This window comes from Heptranchias perlo, chromosome 28, assembly GCF_035084215.1.
Source record: "Heptranchias perlo isolate sHepPer1 chromosome 28, sHepPer1.hap1, whole genome shotgun sequence".
Lineage (NCBI taxonomy): Eukaryota > Metazoa > Chordata > Chondrichthyes > Hexanchiformes > Hexanchidae > Heptranchias > Heptranchias perlo.
The window spans coordinates 30,028,086-30,047,821 of NC_090352.1; the positions used below are offsets into that span (position 1 = coordinate 30,028,086).

The 19,736-nt window shown below is 42.3% G+C and overlaps 1 protein-coding gene across 2 annotated transcripts; it reads left to right on the plus strand.

Annotated features, from left to right (window-relative positions):
- Positions 1 to 6,999: 6,999 nt before the first annotated feature.
- Positions 7,000 to 18,564, plus strand: gemin4 (gem (nuclear organelle) associated protein 4). 2 transcript variants are annotated; one of them, XM_068008316.1, is made up of 3 exons: positions 7,000 to 7,115; positions 8,074 to 8,182; positions 14,739 to 18,564. In XM_068008316.1, exons 2-3 carry the CDS (start codon positions 8,173 to 8,175, stop codon positions 18,020 to 18,022), a joined length of 3,294 nt encoding a protein of 1,097 aa, XP_067864417.1. In that variant the 5' UTR covers positions 7,000 to 7,115; positions 8,074 to 8,172; the 3' UTR covers positions 18,023 to 18,564. The 2 variants fall into 2 exon arrangements, with proteins under 2 accessions (XP_067864417.1, XP_067864418.1); XM_068008317.1 differs by lacking the exon at positions 7,000 to 7,115 and adding an exon at positions 7,186 to 7,324.
- Positions 18,565 to 19,736: the final 1,172 nt, after the last annotated feature.

Here is a 19,736-nt window from a genome sequence, read left to right on the forward strand (position 1 = left end):
TAAATTCAGGAGTGTCCCATTTTTGGCCTAGATGTCAGAGGTCAGGGTTCTCGGGACCAGGACCAGCATTGATTATGGTAAGGACTTACCTTTTTATTCTTACGGGGTGTTTAGATTTGGTTTTCAGGGTAAACCAAAGTTGCAGCGGGGACCTAAAGCAGGCATTAGGACATTTGCATATGCTAGTATGGGGTTTTACGCCTAACGAGAGGGTAAAGGATGCCTCTTGTTTCCCTTTTCCCAACACGGTGGGCGGCACACTTGCGGTTGGAAGTGTGCACATGCTTCCTGTCCATTATTTTGGTGTCTTGGGAGGCCGGGTAGCAGCTAAAAAAAACAGGCATTACTCGCTCCAATTTAACCCCTGTTAACTCTTAACTGCCCTCTGAAGTGGCCTAGCAAGCCACTCAGTTGTAGCAAACTGCTACAATACCACACGGACTGCAGTGATTCAAGAAGAAGGTCACCACCACCTTCTCAGGATAACCAGGGATGGTCAATAAAAAGCCGGCCCTGCCAGCGAAGACTGCATCCCATGAGTGAATAAAAACAAATCTGCTTTCTTTTGAGTTGAAGAACAAAACAAAAAAAAAAGCTCTTAACAAAGGATCGGATTCTCCAGAGTTTGACCCAAAGTGCTGTGTCAGAGGATCCACTGGGGAGCTGGTGGCAGTTCTTCAACATTACAAAGGAATCATTTGTACACATTCCTCAAAGAAGTCATTTTCAAATTACCAAGCACAGTTCAGAGAAATGCATAACAAACCAGAGTGGAAATTCCATCCACCCTCCCTCTGTGACTTCCTGTCCAATCCTGCTGTACAGGATTCCAGATCTCTGGTAAGAGTTGGGCTCACGCCTGTGATTTTGCCCTGTGGCAGGATTCCTGGAAATGTGCTGAGTGCACAAGGTTGCCAACTCTCCAGGATTCTTCTGGAGTCTCCAGGAATTAAAGGTTAATCTCCAGGACATTGCTGCAAGCGACCCGGGAGAAAACTCACAGGGGCACTAAGAAAAGTTTTCTTTTCTTTGAACACTTCCATTTATTAGTTATAAAAATATTGTAGATGGGGAAAAAAAGGCTGTTTGACTGATGGTCAAGAATCATCCAATTGGGTAACAGAGTCTGTTCGCTTTCCAAATGGTGTGTGAAGGCGGTGCACCTCGAGGATGGACATGTCAAGCGACCCATGGCAGGAGAATGGGGGTGATTGGAGGCGGGAGCTCATGTGATGAAACATCCAGGAATAAGTCCAACCAGACGTAGCAACCCTATGAATGCAGGGCAGGCAAAAGCCAACAAGGGGTTTTCTAATATTAAGTAACTTGGAAAGTCCATCTGTAAACATTACAATGAGTCCTTGGTGTATCTGAAAGTGTAGCTCTGAGTTTACTATCTCCATCCTGTTAAGAATCTAATATAACTCTGTAAGTCCCCTTTTCCAGGCTGAAGAGCTCTAGGTTGTCTGGTCATTTGTCATACCTCAGTCGTTTTGCTCCTCTCCATACCACCTCAAGAGCCTGGATGATCCCCGTATGTCCACTAATTGTACACAGAACTCCAGGTGAAGGCTGATCAGAGTACAGTAAGCTTCAGTGTGTCTTCTGGGGATTGGAACCCAACTAACCCAGTAGAAATGTCAGATCTCTGTAACATAGATGCCACTTGTTTTTATTTTCACTATCACATATTTTAAGAACTGCTGAAATTTTGCAAGTTTTCCCACTTCCTGCCCTCAAAACAGTTAATAAAACGCAATTCACTTCAAATTGGCCTGTCTCTTCCAGAATTGCTAAACCCAAATATACCAAAGTTATGATTTTCTCAGATTTGGGATGTTGAATTGCACTGACCAGTTTCCACCACCATGTGGTGATCTAATAAAAGAAATACAATTAGGCAATCCTCAAATTATTTTTTATGAGGATTAAATTCTCGTTCCTTATTTCCCTTTTCTTCCCACACAGATATATCAAGCTGCAGATATCCTGTTACCAAGATGCTTCATGCTACTCATCGACTGGTGGCTAGGAGATCAATAACAACTCTCCTGATATTTCCTTTGTGTGAGGGACGGTGAAGTCAAATGGACAACTGGACACTAGGCCGTTCCCTACTGCAAGAGTTCAGGAACTCAGAATGGTGAAAATGGGGCAGATGAAACATGCACCCTTCCACTTTGTGGCAACGCAAGTCGATGTGCCACACAATCCCACAAAATATACATTTTCTCCACTACCAACCATCTCCTTAAACCCTTCTGCCCTGCCTCTTCCACCCTCACCTCCAAAAGCAAGTGCGAGGAGCTCAAGGACTTCTTTATCACTAAGATTGAGATCATCTGTTCAGCTGCCTCTGCCGCATCCCTCCATGATAGGGTGAGATGAAGTAGGGTGGGAGGAGACTCTTGGAGGATAAACACCGGCATAGACTAGTTGGGACGAATGGCTTGTTTCTGTGCTGTAAATGCTATGTAAACTGGAGGGGGAGAAAAGTTCCTCACATGAATTTGATTATATTTTTCCATTTTTAAATCAGGCCCCCTCTGATGGTTGCCATTTTTCTTGCTCTGGCCCAACCTTCAAATTTAAGTTTTGGATCATTGGGGAGCGATGCCAAAAGTTTTGCCATATTATCATAAGTCTTTCCCCTGCAGATGACAATACACATTTCAATAATCCTTCCAATAACAAAAATTATATGGAGAACAAAACGTGAGTCCTGTTGCAAGGTTCTGTTGGAATCTCAAAACATTGAAAGTGAAGTCTGAGTAAATGTTTCATATATTAATTAGAGCCTTGATAGCGTATCACAACCTGTACAGCTTGTGCTTTATTTTTGTATAATACTGGTACATCACCTGTGGGTTACTCATATTGTCTCACAGAATAGAGTGGTATAGGATAGAGTGGAGCTGTAATGTCACCTGGCGACCACAATTTACTGTGTCATTGGGCCCTGTTTACATAGGGAATTCCCATTACAATTGAAGAGGGGATGGCCGAGGTACTAAATGAGTACTTTGCATCTGTCTTTACCAAGGAAGAAGATGCTACCAGAGTCTCAGTAAAGGACGATGTAGTTGAGATACTGGATGGGCTAAAAATTGATAAAGAAGAGGTACTTGAAAGGCTAGCTGTACTTAAAGTAGATAAGTCACCCGGTCCGGATGGGATGCATCCTAGGTTGCTGAGGGAAGTAAGGGTGGAAATTGCAGATGTACTGACTATAATCTTCCAAACATCCGTAGATCCAGGGGTGGTACCAGAGGACTGGAGAATTGCAAATGTTACACCCTTGTTCAAAAAAGGGAGTAAGGATAAACCCAGCAACTATAGGCCAGTTAGTTTAACCTCAGTGGTGGGGAAACTTTTAGGATGAGTGTGGATTGATTAGGGAAAGCCAGCATGGATTTGTTAAAGGCAAATCATGTTTAACTAACCTGATAAGAGTTTTTTGATGAGGTAACAGAGACAGTAGAAGAGGGCAATGCAGTTGATGTGGTGTATATGGACTTTCAAAAGGCATTTGATAAAGTGCTGCGTGGTAGGCTTATCATCAAGATTGTGGCCCATGGAATAAAAGGGGCAGTAGCAACATGGATACAGAATTGACTAAGTGACAGGAAACAGAGAGTAGTGGTGAACGGTTGTTTTTCAGACTGGAGGGAGGTGTACAGCGGTGTTCCCCAGGGGTCGGTGCTGGGACCACTGCTTTTCTTGATATATATTAATGACTTGGACTTGGGTGTACAGGGCACAATTTCAAAATTTGCAGTTGACACAAAACTTGGAAGGGTAGTGAACAGTGAGGAGGATAGTGATAGACAGGCTGGTGGCATGGGCAGACACATGGCAGATGAAATTTAATGCAAAAAAATGTGAAGTGATACATTTTGGTAGGAAGAACAAGGAGACGAAATATAAACTAGAGGGCACAACTCTAAAAGGGGTACAGGAACAGAGAGACCTGGGGGTGTATATGCACAAATTATTGAAAGTGGCAGGGCAGGTTGAGAAAGCAGTTAAAAAAGCATATGAGATCCTGGGCTTTATAAATAAAGGCATAGAATACAAAGTATGGAAGTCATGATGAACCTTTATAAAACACTGGTTTGGCCGCAATTGGAGTATTGTGTCCAGTTCTGGGCACCGCACTTTAGGGAAGATGTGAAGGCCTTACAGAAGGTGCAGAAGAGATTTAGTAGAATGATTCCAGGGCTGAGGGACTTTGGTTACGTAGACTGGAGAAGCTGGGGTTGTTCTCCTTGGAACAGAGACAGTTGTGAGGAGATTTGACAGAGGTATTCAAAATCATGAAGGGTCTAGACAGAATAGATAGAGAGAAACTGTTCCCATTGGCGGAAGGGTCAAGGACCAGATGACATAGATTTATGATGATTAGCAAACGAACCAAAAGTGACATGAGGAAAAACTTTTTTACATAGCGAGTGGTTAGGATCTGGAATACACGGCCCGAGGGAGTGGTGGAGGCAGATTCAATCATGGCCTTCAAAAGGGAACTGGATAAGTACTTGAAAGGAAAAAATTTGCAGGGCTATCGGGATAGGGCAGGGAAGTGACACTAGCTGGATTGCTCTTGCATAGAGCCAGTGCGGATTCGATGGGCCGAATGACCTCCTCCCGTGCTGTAACCTTTCTATGATTACATCGGCATTTTTAATATTACATGTTGACATAAGAAGTGTGACCTGAGTCAGTTTTTTTGTTTACTGAAATTTTGGCACATGACTCATGAGAGAATGTGGGCTGCTGTTTCACCACAATGAGGCTGTTATTTTGTACTTCTCGTAATTGGTTTTGCGCACACAGATCTATTATGATGAAAGTACTATTGGTCATTGGGTAACATAAGCGCAGATTGATTTAAGGGAAGCAGGAAATGTTTCTGGAATGCAGCAGCAGCACAAACCGACAGACTGTTATAAATAAGCAACATCTTGAATGCCCTAATATCTCTTTACCTCCGAGTGAGCAGTCCGTATTGTTCTAACACTCTCTGTCTACCTCAGTTATGTTCTCTCCATCTCTGAAAATTCTGTCTGCTTGGCATCTAAGAATCTCTCTGATTGCCTTTATCTGCAATGATCTCATCCTCTCTCTTCCCAACATGTCTGTGTTACAGGAATCTTAGAAGTTCCCTCACTCTTTCTGTCACAATCTTCTTGACCCTGGGATAATAATTGGACGATAACCATTGTTGTTTCCCAGGAAAGACCAACGTTTGCCTGTGTCACCTGATGTTTAAAAAAAAAAATTCTCTGGTGCTTGACAGCCGAGAGGAAAGGCACAATATATCTGTATAAGTGGCAGCTTTCTCTTTATGTGTGAAAACACCCAGAAAAGAGCAGAAGATTCTTGTGAAGTCATCAATGCCACTCTGAGAGCAAACAGATGTGTTGTAAAAAAAAAAGCAGTTCATTTAAATAAAAAGTCCCAATTTTAGAAATCTGTAACACAGCCATTCAGACTGGCGCCTCTTTCAATCTTTCTTTCCTCCTTCAGTCTTCAGGCTTTTAAAACCCAAGCTTGTCATCGTGTAATCACTAGTTTGCGGTTTAGCTTGTCTTCTCTTTTGCTTTTTTTAACCTTATTGGTGACCTGTGCCATGGACTTTGGCCTCTTCATCTTGGTTTCTCAATAAAGAACAACCAATTTTGTAATTAATAAAACTTAACTAATTGATTATAGCAACTATCTCACTTTCCTCTAGAATGCTAGAGGCAGACTGAACTCCTGTCGGTTTTGAGATGTTAGGTTATATTTGCTTTTTGGGGGAGTCCAGTATAGTGAAATGGTTGAATTTTATATATCATTAAAAAGGTGAATATATGTTCCCCTGATGGTCTAGCAAATAAATATATTACTAAGTGTAGCACTAAACCATAAATACCCAGGATGTCCCTGGTTTGATTCCTGATCTGTGCTGAGTTAGCTGATATCAACCATGGCAGCAGTTGGGATGCTACAGTTAATCTTATTACCCCTACATCAGGGAGGAACTTGGCTGTGATGCTCCCCGTGGTGAAATAGCCTGCTCATACTCATACTCTAGGTTCACACATGACGGCTAACCAGGTGGGCAAGGAACGGTAGGCTCTCCAATGCCCATGGGACTGTACCTCAAACATTAGTCAGGGAGGATGGGAACAATGGTGGGAAAAAGGTGAGTATTGAAACTTTACAGTCAGTAATATGTTATACAGCAGAAATACATCTCAGGGTGTGTATAATGTCATAAACCACACACGGGTTACGTGCTTGAAACACGACCCAGTTTATCATTCCTTACAATTACATGTAGTGTTCATGGGGTAAATTTGTTTTGTTTTTACCAATTGTTTTTTGGTGTTGACAGGTTGTCTTGGTGGAGAATGACAGCATGTTCCTCAGATTAAATCGCATGGTTATTTGAAGCAAGATGAACCTCAACAGCAGTGATATCGAGGTTTATTTCATTGTGCACTCCAAAAGGGAATTGGGTTTCTTTCCATTCATGACTGGACCAGGTAGTCAGGCTTTTGAGTGGGCTGTCCAGAAATTTCTAAATTGTAAACTGCATGCCAATTTCTTTTTTAAAAGTTAATATTCTCCATACTTATTTCTGTGTATTGTGATATGGAGCCAATAATTATTGATGTTATTCTAACTTTTGATTAATTTTCACTATCAATATTGCAAATCTCATAACTAAAGTCATGATCTCCCCCTTCTCCCTCCCTGCTTCCATTCTGCCACCTAGCTGGTTTTACTTATATAATAATAGGCAATAGACTGAAACAGGAAAATAATACATTTTTATACATCTAAAAATGAATATGTTCGGTCAGACACTCCAACAATCTTGGGGCATGCTTATCCCTAGTTATGTACTGGAATTCTTAATATTCACGCAAGGCTCAGTTGCAGTGCCACGCAGTGACTCAGCCTGCCTAGGGGGCAGCAGCGGCGGCGGCGCTCGGCTCCCTCCGTGTTGGCGGGAGCGCCTCCTGCGCAGTGCGCGCTCCTGGTGCTGCCTGGAGGAGGAGTGAGTGAGGAGTTGAGTCTTGCATTGAGTGAGGTTTGTTGGGCGGTTGCCAGGGAGGTGGAAGCAGGTGAGTGATGGATGGGCCTGTTGAGGCAGCTAGGCCCTGGCCGTCGGGTACAAAGCCTGGAAAGGGGCTCGGAGCCGTTTTGTGGCTTCTTCAGGTTGAGCGGCCGCAGGTTTGCAGGCTCCAATTTGATATCTTGGTTCCAGCATTAAATCACATCCATGAACAACATTTTCCTCCTTCAAACGTGAAATTGGGTTAATATGTTTTTGGTGTGTATCATTTTAGTTAATTTACATTAATATGGTGTGAAAAAGCCCAACATTTCGGCCTGTAACATATACACAGATTCATGTTTACGACTTTAATATAATAGGAAATGTGTATTTTAAAATGCTTTTGGAGCAAAACTCAATCTTCAAAATCAAGTCTTTGCTGCAGTTATATTGGCATCTGCTGGCTGCAGTGTGCTCACACTTGACATGGTCCACGTTTATTTGAGTCTCGCCAGCACTAAGCAGTGACAGTGGAGTTCTCTCCCTGTGTTTTCATCCACGTGCAGAGCTCTGTTCTCATGGCAATTTTTTTAAAAATTGTGCAGAGTTTGGGTGGGTGGGAGTGTCTGCTTTCCCCTACCCCCATCAGAAAAAAAATCCATTGAAAGTTTTTTTTTAAGTTTCCAGGAGGTCGACTGTACTCTCTGGGCATTTTTGAAATGCAGCTTTGTGCCAGACTGGAGTTAAACTGCAGTTGGTGTGACATGCCCCCTTTAACATGGATCTGTCACTGGTCAACTTGGCACTTGACACCTCAGTCATGCTGCCACCTTTTGTATTTATGCTCTGCCAAAACTGCTTTGCACTGACGTAAGAGGCAGTATAACTGCACCTCTTAATTGTTGCCAAGTTTTATAAAAAATCAAATTATCTTTTGTTGGAGAAGGGGGTTCTTTACAAATGGGTCAAATTGTCTTTTTTGTTTAGTTGAAAAACTTTATTAAAAGGATGTGTTTTTTAAAAAGTTTTCACAGTCTTGGACACTACTGCTTCCAATTCGATTGTCTGACCAAACCATCAGGAATTGCTCAGTGTATTTGAGTACTGGAAAATAATCTCCAAGAATGGAGTGGGGTGAGTTTATTTTCTGTTTCCTTTTGTTTTAAACCATATTTTGTTCCTTAGTTCATCTACAGCATAAACTGAACAGGAGATGTGTCTGATGCAGTGTCAGGGTTGCTAAATTACAGAAACCGATTTAAATGTGATTATTGGGAAGTTGGAGCAAACACCCGCAATCTCTAGTGTTCCCGCTAAAATACATTGGGTACTAAACTTGCTGCTTAAATACTTCTGTTGGCTGATTTCTGCAGGGAAATTGCTGAATTTTGTTCCTTTTTAAAAAAATAAACAGGCTTTTAAAATATGTTGGCTAATGAATTTGCCCCTGTGCTGTATGGCGCCAGGAGAAATATGTAGCTGCAGTGCCCTCATCCGGTCAGGAGATCAACTAACTTGACACAGACTGAGGATCAAACTTCAGGTTATGTGTTTTGCTACTGCTGCAGATTCAAGTTTAAAATGATTACACCATTTTAAAGGTTTTGTGAGCTGTATATTATTAGCGAGTTGTTCAGAACAGTAACAAAAATCAGCATGTTCTTGCAGATATTAGGGGTATTTTGTTGATTTTTTTTTTGTCCCTGCCCTCGTTCCTGAAGGTGCCGTCACCATCCTGGGGTGCGGCTCTAGAGGTACTGATGGCCCTCCAGTACTGTTATGCATAGGTGTACCCTGACAGGCAGACTGCATCAATGATTGGAGCATCACAATCAAGTCCTATCACCTGACACCCACACATAATGAAAAGAAAGTGCCTTTCACACTCTCGTTTCACAGCCAATGAATTATACTTCACTTTTGAGGTGTAGTCATTGTTTTGCAGGTAAATGTGGAAGTCACAAACTGTAATGAGATAAATTACCAGTTAATCTCTCTTGGTGTAGGTTGAGGATAAATATTGGCCAGAGTACTGGGAGAAATCCTGTTCTTCAAATAATGCCCCAGAGTCTTTTACATCCACCTGGACAGGCAGATGGGATTTGATTTAAAGGTTCACCCAAAAGACAGCACCTTTGACAATGCAGCATTCCCTCAGTGCTGCACTGAAATGTTGGCCTAGAAGTCCTGGCTGGGACATGTACACTTTCCAGCAGGGATCACTGAAATCCTGACTGATTTTTTTCGCCTCTCCTTCCTCTCTAATCCAGGGATGCTGAGGCTAGTTGTAGTACCTCCACTATTACCTTGGCAGTACAAGACAGAATGTGATAGTTTTGTTAGTGGGTCTGTCCCTGTACTGCATAATGCCTGGAGAAGTGAAGTAAGACTGAGGGTGAGAAGCATTATACAGTTGCGGTCCCTTCTTTCCTGTCAGTAGATCAGGTAACTCGGCACAGACCGAGGATCAAACTTAAGGTTGTGTATTGCTCAGATACTCACTGGCTGAACTCATTGAGCCACTGGGGGAATAATTGATTTCAATGAGATGAAAACCAGGCGAGTTCTACAGTGGGTGGGCGATCCGTTCCATCTGATCGCTGCCCAGACGGTGATGGTGAAAATTACCCCCCCAGGTTTCTTAGAAGAGAGTGCCCACTGGTGCTTTGTTTTGGAATCTTTATAAACTTGGTTGGACAGATGTATGGAGACTACAGATCACATGTTCCTTTCAAATAAAATTAGAATTTATTCTTAATGTTCCTAAAGGGATTTTTTTTCATGTATTTACTTGTGTTTTTATATAAATTTAAAAACTATTCAGACAGCACACCAGATTCATGAACCTTCATCCATGTGGTTTCCATGTCAGGTACATTGATTGGTATACTGCTCACCTTTGGTGTGACTCCATTTCACTAGGCAGAATACTACACAAAACTGTGCAACAGATTCACCAGTGGGTTTGTGCCTGGGGAAATGAAGTTGGACTGAAAGTGAGTGGCAGTCTCCTCATCTGTCAACTGCATGTAATCGGGCAGCAGGCCATTCAGACGTAGACCATCCCAGCTTTGATCCTTGGTACTATTGGTGTCAGTGTTCCTGGGTTAGAGGCAGGGGGTGCGGTGGGAATGGGCCAGCATTCCCAGTCCTGATCACCACCCGGGATACTCTTTTTGGTACATGTCATTTATAATAGTATAAAGTAAACATTATTTGTGTATCTGTGGACACCAGGGTATGTGGTTTTAATTCACCTGTATTTGTGGCACTTGTCTGTTATGGAAATTGGGCACTGTGATTATGGAGAGTCTGAATTTTAAAAAAAATCAGGAGCTTTCATAGCTAATACAGGGCTATGGGGAAAGAGCAGGCGAATGGGACTAATTGGATTACTCTTTCGAAGAGCCGGCACTGGCACGATGGGCTGAATGGCTTCCTCCTGTGCTGTACCTCCTATGATACTATTATAGCTCTCTGGTTCCGTAGTATTCTTGCTGTGTACACATACTAAAGTCAGATTGTCTTGATATTCCACTCTGCATAAAGGATTGCCTGGTTTCAGATCATAGGGCAAAATGGGGCAGGAAGGACTGTGCACCCATAATGGAGCCTGCCTGATGTTCTGTCAATTTAAATTAATGGATGGAAAATTTGGCAGCCCTGTTATGACAGCACGACCCTCCTCTGTGCTGTGTGCACAGGCAGTCCCTCATGTCAAGTACAGCAACCAGAAAGTCTACCCCTATATGCTTAAATTTTATGTTCCATGTCCTTGCCCACACAAAATCCCATATTCCCATCATCTCCATCCTCTCCAAGCTCAAAGTTCTTATCAAAAGCAAAATACTGCAGATGCTGGAAATCTGAAATTAAAACAGAAAATGCCGCAAACACTTAGCAGATCAGGCAGCATCTGTGGAGAGAGAAAAACAGAGTTAACATTTCAGGTTGATGACCTTTCATCAGAACTTCTGACGCTTGCTACTTTCCAGTCTTCCAGTATTGCTCTGAATCAAGTGAGCGTTGGAAGATTATAGCTAAGCTCTAATTTGTTGCATATTTCTTTTAGTATCTTCAGGTTGCAATTGTCTGGTCCTGGAAGTTTGCCTAGTTTCAATCCCGTTAGTATATCCATTACAATGTTTATACTAATCCGTTAGTTTTTTCCTGTCGCTGATCTCCAGTCTTCCTTATCCACTTGTTTGTTCGTATTTTACTATGATAACTGCAGCAACATATTCATTCAGCAGTACCACCATGTCCTTAGCCTTTATTATCATCATGACCAAACTTGTTTTTGATCTACCCACTAGCTCCGTAACCATTGCCTTTATTGGTGTATTTATAAAAGCCATTTGCCATTACTCTTGATGCTATCTACAATTTTATTTACTCCCTGTTTGCCCTCCTCATTATTTTCTTAATCTCCTTTAATTACGTTCTGTAATCCTCTGTGGTTCTCGCAGACTAATAGTTTTAGAGTGTGCTTTTTTTTGGTTTGGGTTGACATTCCTTTTTTTATCTCTTCAATTTCCTTATGTCATCCATTCAGATTGTGTGGGGGGGGGCAGTGGGGAGAAAGAGCAGGATAGTTTGACAAACTTTCAGACATCCATCAGTGTTGCTTGGGGATGTGCAAGAGCAGTCCAGTGATTTCTGTCCTAACTAAGTTCCCTTCATAGAATCATACAGCACAGAAGGAAACCATTCGGCCCATTGTGCCTGTGCCGGCTCTTTGAAAGAGCTATCGAATTAGTCGCACACCCCCGCTCTTTCTCCATAGCCCTGCAAATCTTTACTTCGTTCCCCCCACTTCCACAGGGAAGTGCCTTTTTGTGTTCCTTGCCTCCACCGCAGTATGGTTGAGATGAGGAGCTCAGCAGGGTGTGGGATAAAGCCATTTCCCATTGCTGTACTGCTGCACCATTGTGCTGCACCACTATGCTGTTGAGAGCATTCAATTTTGATAAATATTGAAGTAAAGCTTCATTCTGGTACGTTCAAACCCTGTGATCTTATTAGAGATTAGAGAATAGAGATGTGATGGAAACATTGCTCTACATTACACTTCTTTTGCACTGATTGTGTATGTCCTCTGATTTAAACAAATGATGCTCTTTATGAAACAGCAAAAAAATTGTAAAGATGGAAAATGTATAAATTAAGAATCATTACAAATTTGTTGAATTTTCAATTTTACACTTTTATATTCCCTGTACTTTTTAAAGTCAAATAATTACAAATCATTTCTTAATAGAATTTTAAATTTTATCCATACATCTAATCAGATAAGTTGGCTTAGAGAATTTACTGGGCCCCACAAGCATGATGGTGCCATTTTAATATACACAGTTAAGAACACGTTAATTGATCACTGAAGCATTTTCTGATCGTTCAGCCTTCTTGCACTGTTGGGTTCAGTGACTCTTTCCCAACAGTCCTTCCATCAGCACTTGCTGTATAAATCAATATCATCGAAAAATAACTAGTGAACAGCTAAATACAAGGCTGTTCTTAACATAAGCTAACCACCATATAATGACCTAATGGCTGTTTGTTAGTCTTAATGGGGGGAGAAAATGGTAAAACTCACTAATCATTTACTTCTCCACTACCATAAATGTGGGAATAGATTTTTTTTTGTAGTAGAGTATAAAACAATTTATAAATTTAAACAACTTGAACCCATTGGGTTTTAAATTTTTCTTCATTCTTGGGATATGGACGTTGCTGGTAAGGCCAGCATTTATTGCCCCTTCCTAGTTGCCCTTGAGAAGATGGTGGTGAGCTTTCTTGAACCGCTGCAGTCCATGTAGTGAAGACATTCTAACAAAAGAAAGAAAGACTTGCATTTATATAGCGCCTTTCACAACCTCAGGACATCACAAAGCGCTTTACAGCCAATTAAGTACTTTTGAAGTGTAGTTACTGTTGTAATGTTGGAAATGCAGCAGCCAATTTGTGCACAAGGTCTCACAAACAGCAATGTGATAATGACCAGATAATCTGGTTTTTAGTGATGTTGGTTGAGGGATAAATATTGGCCAGGACACCAGGGAGAACTCCCTTGCTTTTCTTTGAAATAGTGCCGTGGGATCTTTTACGCCCACTTGAGAGGGCTGACGGGGACCTCTGTTTAACGTTTTATCCAAAAGACGACACCTCCGACAATGCAGCACCCGCTCCCTCAGTACTGCACTAGAGTGTCAGCCTAAATTTTGTGCTCAAGTCTCTGGAGTGGGACTTGAACCCACAACCTTCCGACTCCGAGGCGACAGCGCTACCACTGAGCCACGACTGATACCTTAATGCTGTTAGGTCAGGTATTCCAGCATTTTGACCTAATATACAGCATTGTTTTATATTAATGCAATAACTGCTAACTGAAAATTTCTTGCTGTATGAGCATTATATAAATTTTGATCTTTACTTTCCTATCCTTTCTTCTGCTGTCTTTGGGTTATGCACCTGTTCTTGTGGGTCTCCAGTTGTCATTCCCAAGCCAGCGGGTAGGAGGTGTGTAAGAACGTTCAACTGTGACTTTCCTTTTCCCCTCCTTTTTTGGGAAAGCGGATCACCAGGTAGATATTGATGAGAAAGAGATTTGATTCATCCATCCAGAAAGACCCTACAGACTTTCTAGTACAGCCTCCAATTGTTTCTTAAATGATTACAGTGTTTATACTTCGACTGCCCTCCCTGGAAATCTGTTCCATAGCCTAATCAATTTTTGTATGGTAAACTCCCCTGATAATTGTTTTAAATTTGTCTTTTACTAATTTGAACCTGTTCCCACTTGTTCTGTTGTCATAGTTTTGTACAACTCTATTACCCCTTCAAAGCTGAAAATCCTAAGTTCCTCCAGTCTTTCCTCATACCTCAGTCCTTTGACAGTAAGGATGAGTCTCGTGACTCTTCTCTGAATTGCCTCCAAAGCCTGAAAGTCTCCTTTGTGCTTTAGTGGACATTGTACTGTATTTGGACCAGAGCACTATGCAGTATTAGCATGTCTTTAACTTGTACTCTACTGTTTTGGCAATAAAGTTCAGCATTCTGTTTGCTATGTTGATTGGTGCTGTACAGTAATTGGGTGTATTGTACATCAAATCTATTAAAAACCCCATCTCCTCTCTCAACTTTATCTTTAGCTATTACAACACCATTCATGAAGTACTCATTTGCTCTTTTTTTCTTCTTATACATATAGTGTTTTGCCCTTGTCCACATTGACCTCCACTCATTTACTTCCCTGCAGGCACATGGGTGGGCTGGGCAAACTATCATCCTTCAACTCCGTGGTAGAGACCATCACTGTTCTTGGAGTTATGGAGTGTTTTAATTTGTATTTTACTGAATAGTCACACAACCCTAAATGCCGAAAAGAGAGGCATCTTTGAGTCACACCTTGTTATCACATTTTATACTTTTAAAATGCTGGTTTGAGGCAACCTTGGAATAGACATTTTGTGTCGTATTCACTTGTGACATTACGAATGAAGATTGTTGTCCAAAGCCTATTATTCATAAACAGGTTTATATGACAGTTCAGAAGAGCATACTTCCTCATCAGTGTATTAACTGTTGTAACTAAAATTTTAATTATTACTTGATGTAGTAATGAAAGTTTCTAAATAAGTTGTTTTGGTTTTATATAATTGGGAGTTATTGACTGTTCTGCTCTTTTCAGGATCCTGGATTTGTTGCGAGAAAATGGCCGTTCTCCATGGTGGCTTTCTTTTGGCCAAGAAGCAAAGCCAACATAAAATTCTTTTGGAAATGAAGAAATCTGATTGGGCAACCTTGGGAAAACCTATTGCCTGTGCAGTGCAGGAGATCTGTGTGAGGGAGACTGACCTGCCACAAGATCCTGCAGAAACAAAGCAGTGGCAGAAGAAAGTGCTTGCTTTTGTATGGGCAAAGCTATTGAACTCTAATGTAAGTGGAACTAGTATTAAGGAGAAATTAGACTTAGATGCTGAGAGTGACCGAAAATGGAAAGAAGACCTCTTCTTTTCAGCAGAAAGCATGATTCCAGAGATAAATCACACTGTTTTATTTGAGCTGGTGAAATCACTGGAGGCATCGGGAATCTTTGTTGAGCTGCTTTCGGCATTGCCAGCAGATGTATGCTACCTGGAGATGACCCGTTTTGTGGACCATGTTCTTGATGGCACCTCCGATGAAGATGTGGCCATTTTTCTAGACGTATGGTGGGAACTAATGAAGCAAAATGAAGGACAAAGGGATGAAATTATTCAAACATTTGGCGATGAGGCTAAAAAATACCTGGCCCGTGCACCTGATGAATTCTGTCATTCCTCCAAGCGACTCAAACTAGATCCTGATGTTTCTCCTTTGTTCTCTTCAGAGAGCTTGCCTGGATCTTCAGGTGACCTGTCCATTCCTTCTCTCCTACTAGATGGACTTAAGAGAATGAAAAGTCATATAACCCCTTATATTTATAAGTGCTCTGCTCTAGCAAAGCTGTCAGACACAATATGTAAATCGGTGCTTTCTGACAATATTATTGAATTGTCCGCCGAGGTATATTTGCAGAAATTTTCCAGACTGATTGTGTTAGGTCATCCCGTGGTCCAAAAGTTTCCAGTTACGGAAAGTTTCACCAGGAGCGTGAAAGAGACACAGAGAGAGCTGAAAGCCTCTTACCAAAAGTCCGCATTCAATCTGCCGCAGGGAGCGCTGACTCTAGGGATTGAGACGCTTGCCGATATCTTCCAGTCGTGGGTGACTGAAGTCCAAACTGAGCTGGAGAATGACACCGACATTCAGAAGAGAAGCCTTGCCATTTATAGAACAGTGGAAAGTTTGAAATGCTTAAGTGAAATCTGTCCGATGCTTCAAAACTCCAAGATGGTATCTCAAGATGCGAAGAAAATTCTGTCTGATCTACTGCTGAGCTCAACCTTCTTTGTGCAGAAGGTTGGATCCTACATGCCATTAGATGATGACGCTACCACGAATAAAGTTAAGTTGTCTGTTGCTTTGACAATAATTGATGGAAGAATGGAAAGATACGCAGAGATATGTAAAATATTTGCATCAAGTCCTGATTGGGCTCTTTCAGAGGATGGCTGGCTTGATTGCCTTGAAAGAAACCGAGACATTTTTCAAGATACAGATTTAGTCTTGAGACTAGTTGCAACACTTAGAGCTAAGTCATCTTGTAGCATCAACTCGAATGAAGCAGGTAAAGTCAAAAGATTGAAGAATGTAGTTTTGGATTGCCTGTCTGCCCTCTCGATCGCTGACAAAAATAAAGCACTTTTGGGAGTCCTGTCCTCCTACGGTAGCAAAGGCCTCTGTAAAGATGGGGGAGCTATTCAGGATTGGTTTGAAGAGGAGGTGAACATGGTGTTCAATTGTATTACGCAGAGTGAGGCTGTAAACAGCATTGATAAAGCAGTGACTGCCATCGTAAGGGTTGCTTTTTTAAACCCAGAAGCCACCCTGCAGAAAACATGCCACTTGGCTGCAGTGAATCTGGGTGCTCACAAGCTACTTAGCCAGATTCTGAAGAACCTACCAGCACTATCTTTTGAGGATGACCAGTCTTCAGAAGGGCTAAGTATCTTAGCCAAGTGTCTCTTGGAAACTGCTTGGGACAGCCTTGCTACCACCAAAGAGGAAAACCAGTTTCTTGAGTTCCTGACATCTCTGATGGAACCAGGAGAAGTAATTGATCAAGAACCCCCAATTCCTCTTCTCCAATCTGCAGATGCCACAAAGATATTTGTCCTTCCTAATCTGATGGAAAATAACTCCAACATTGAGTTTCCTCTCAAAGTTCTTAACAGAGCTCTAAAGATTCCAGTGACTGACGACGGGACCAAAGAACACTGGCTACTTGCCTGTTGCCCATTTCCTCTCATTTTTGCTCTTTCTCAGCTTCTAGACCGCTGTATCTTGTGTTGGGAGGAGGACAGTAATAAGACATTGAATCACATTTCTATAGAAACAAAAGGCCTTCTAATTGAGACGGTGGATATGGTTTGTGATGCAGTTGAACAGATCATTTCTGTAAATCCAGAGACATGGTCAACATCTGTTTGTTGGTTGTACAGAAAAACTGAGAAGTTGGACTGGACTGTGCGTCTGTGGTTAAAAAGCGTCTTTGGTGGCCATTTTAAGTATGAGGTACCTGCCACATTGTTTGAGGTGTGTGATCTTTCTGACGATGGTTGGTCACCACTTAACCTTCCACAGTATGGTCCAGGCACTGGGCTGCTAGCCTGGATGGAATGTTGTTGCATCTCTACTCATATGATGGAGCAGATGTTGTCCCATCTAACTATTGATGCTAAAAATGTGGAGGAGGTCAACATGTTCAGTAAAGGCTTTCTAATTGCACTGATCCAAGTCCTGCCTTGGTGCAGTTCCAGTGAATGGAAACGTCTCAACCATGTTGTGAAGAGCCTTCTACAGCGTGAATTACTTCACGTGCCATATACGCTGGAATATGTTCATTACATGCCACTGCTTAACCTCCGACCTTTTGCCCATCACCTACAGTTCTCTCAGCTTTTGCTGAGGGCCTTTCAGCTCATTTGCAGTTGTAGCTGCTCTGACTGGCTTCCAACACCAGGTTGGAAGTATGTAGCCAGACAGTGTGCTGGCAGTATGTCGGACATCTTGGAGTCTGTGAAGTGCAAACTCAAAGGACATGGAGCTCACAATCCAGACGGAAGTCAGGAAGCCATATTTGTTATTGTGCAGCTCTTTTGCCATGTACTTCACATTATGGTAATGATGCCCAGTGGGACCTCCGAGTCTCTGTATTATGTGTCCTTGGAGCTGCTTTCTCAGTACGAGACCCTGACGTTGACCAACACCTCTACCTATGGGTTACTCAGCACAGTCAATGAAAAGCATTTCCTCCACTCCATCGCTGAGAATCTAGCGAATGAAGAGCAGCGTTCTGTATTACTGCAGAAAATCAGCAAAATCTGTTGAACCATCGAGTACTGTCATTGTGTTTATCCTTGACTTGCTGATGTTTGACAGTGCAGGAGCTTTGTATTGTATGATCAAGATAAATCTTTATTTTTGAAGACACCTTCAGTCCTAATGCTCTCTTTAGAAACTGTGTTCTGTCCGGATCTGTACAGGCCTTCAAAAGGAATAGAGACTAAAAGTTTCCTGGGAGCGATTGCAAGATAATTATCTCATCAAGGAATTGATATGATCTTAAACTGAGAGTGAACCCTCAGTAGTTTATAACCATCATCTGGATTATAGCCTTGAAATCACTACAGCGTATGTGCAAATTTTGTTTCCGTTGAGACTGTCACTCAACTCTTTTTTAGATAATTTTCTTTGTTTTTGAGTTCCAGGGTCTGTGTGCACCATCCCTGAGCAGGCAAACTGCTACAGGAAAACGTGGATCTCCTAAGAGGTGTGCGAGAATACCCAGAACAATGTTCCCTCTGATTTATTTCTTTTCCTTTCCCTGTAGTTAAAGGCTTTTCCAGACATTAAAAATTTTCAAAAATGAATGTTTGACATTGCTTACTTTTTTTCTGTACAATTTATTCCACTTAGCATTTTTTTTGATGGCTGTGAAATGAAAGCTTATTTTCAGTATGTTTATAGTGCAGATCAATTTTATTTTGACTCACAGAAAGACCAAGCGGCTTCTGTGAAATCCTAGGGAAATTCACCCTTGACATTAGTAAAAGCACAGGTGCAAATCTGATGACTGGGTTTATTCCCCTTGTGTATATGCGCTGCAATCATGAATTGAGTGATACTATCGAGCTTGCTCTCCTCTGCTCACTAATCCAGCATCATCCTGGAGAGCAAAGATAACCCCCCAGATTCTTTTCTCCACTGCCAACCATGTCCTAAACCCCTCTCTCCCGCCCCCTCCATCCTAGCCTCCAACAAGTGCGAGGAACTCATGGACTTTTTTATCACTTAAGATAGAGACTATCTGTTCAGCTGCCCCCACCGCCCCATCTCTCCATGCCCACTAAGCAAAACGTCCCCCAAGGTGTCTTCCTGCTGTAGCTCTGAACCAAGGCCTTTCTCTAGTTTTTTTTTATTTATTCGTTCATGGGATGTAGGCGTCGCTGGCGAGGCTGGCATTTATTGCCCATCCCTAATTGCCCTTGAGAAGGTGGTGGTGAGCCGCCTTCTTGAACCGCTGCAGTTCGTATGGTGACGGTTCTCCCACAGAGCTGTTAGGAAGGGAGTTCCAGGATTTTGACCCAGCGACGATGAAGGAACGACGATATATTTCCAAGTCGGGATGGTGTGTGACTTGGAGGGGAACGTGCAGGTGGTGGTGTTCCCATGTGCCTGCTGCTCTTGTCCTTCTAGGTGGTAGAGGTCGCAGGTTTGGGAGGTGCTGTCGAAGAAGCCTTGGTGAGTTGCTGCAGTGCATCCTGTGGATGGTACACACTGCAGCCACAGTGCGCCGGTGGTGAAGGGAGTGAATGTTTAGGGTGGTGGATGGAGTGCCAATCAAGCGGGCTGCTTTATCTTGGTTGGTGTCGAGCTTTTTGAGTGTTGTTGGAGCTGCACTCTCCAAGCAAGTGGAGAGTATTCCATCACACTCCTGACTTGTGCCTTGTAGATGGTGGAAAGGCTTTGGGGAGTCAGGAGGTGAGTCACTTGCCGCAGAATACCCAGCCTCTGACCTGCTGTCGTAGCCACGGTATTTATA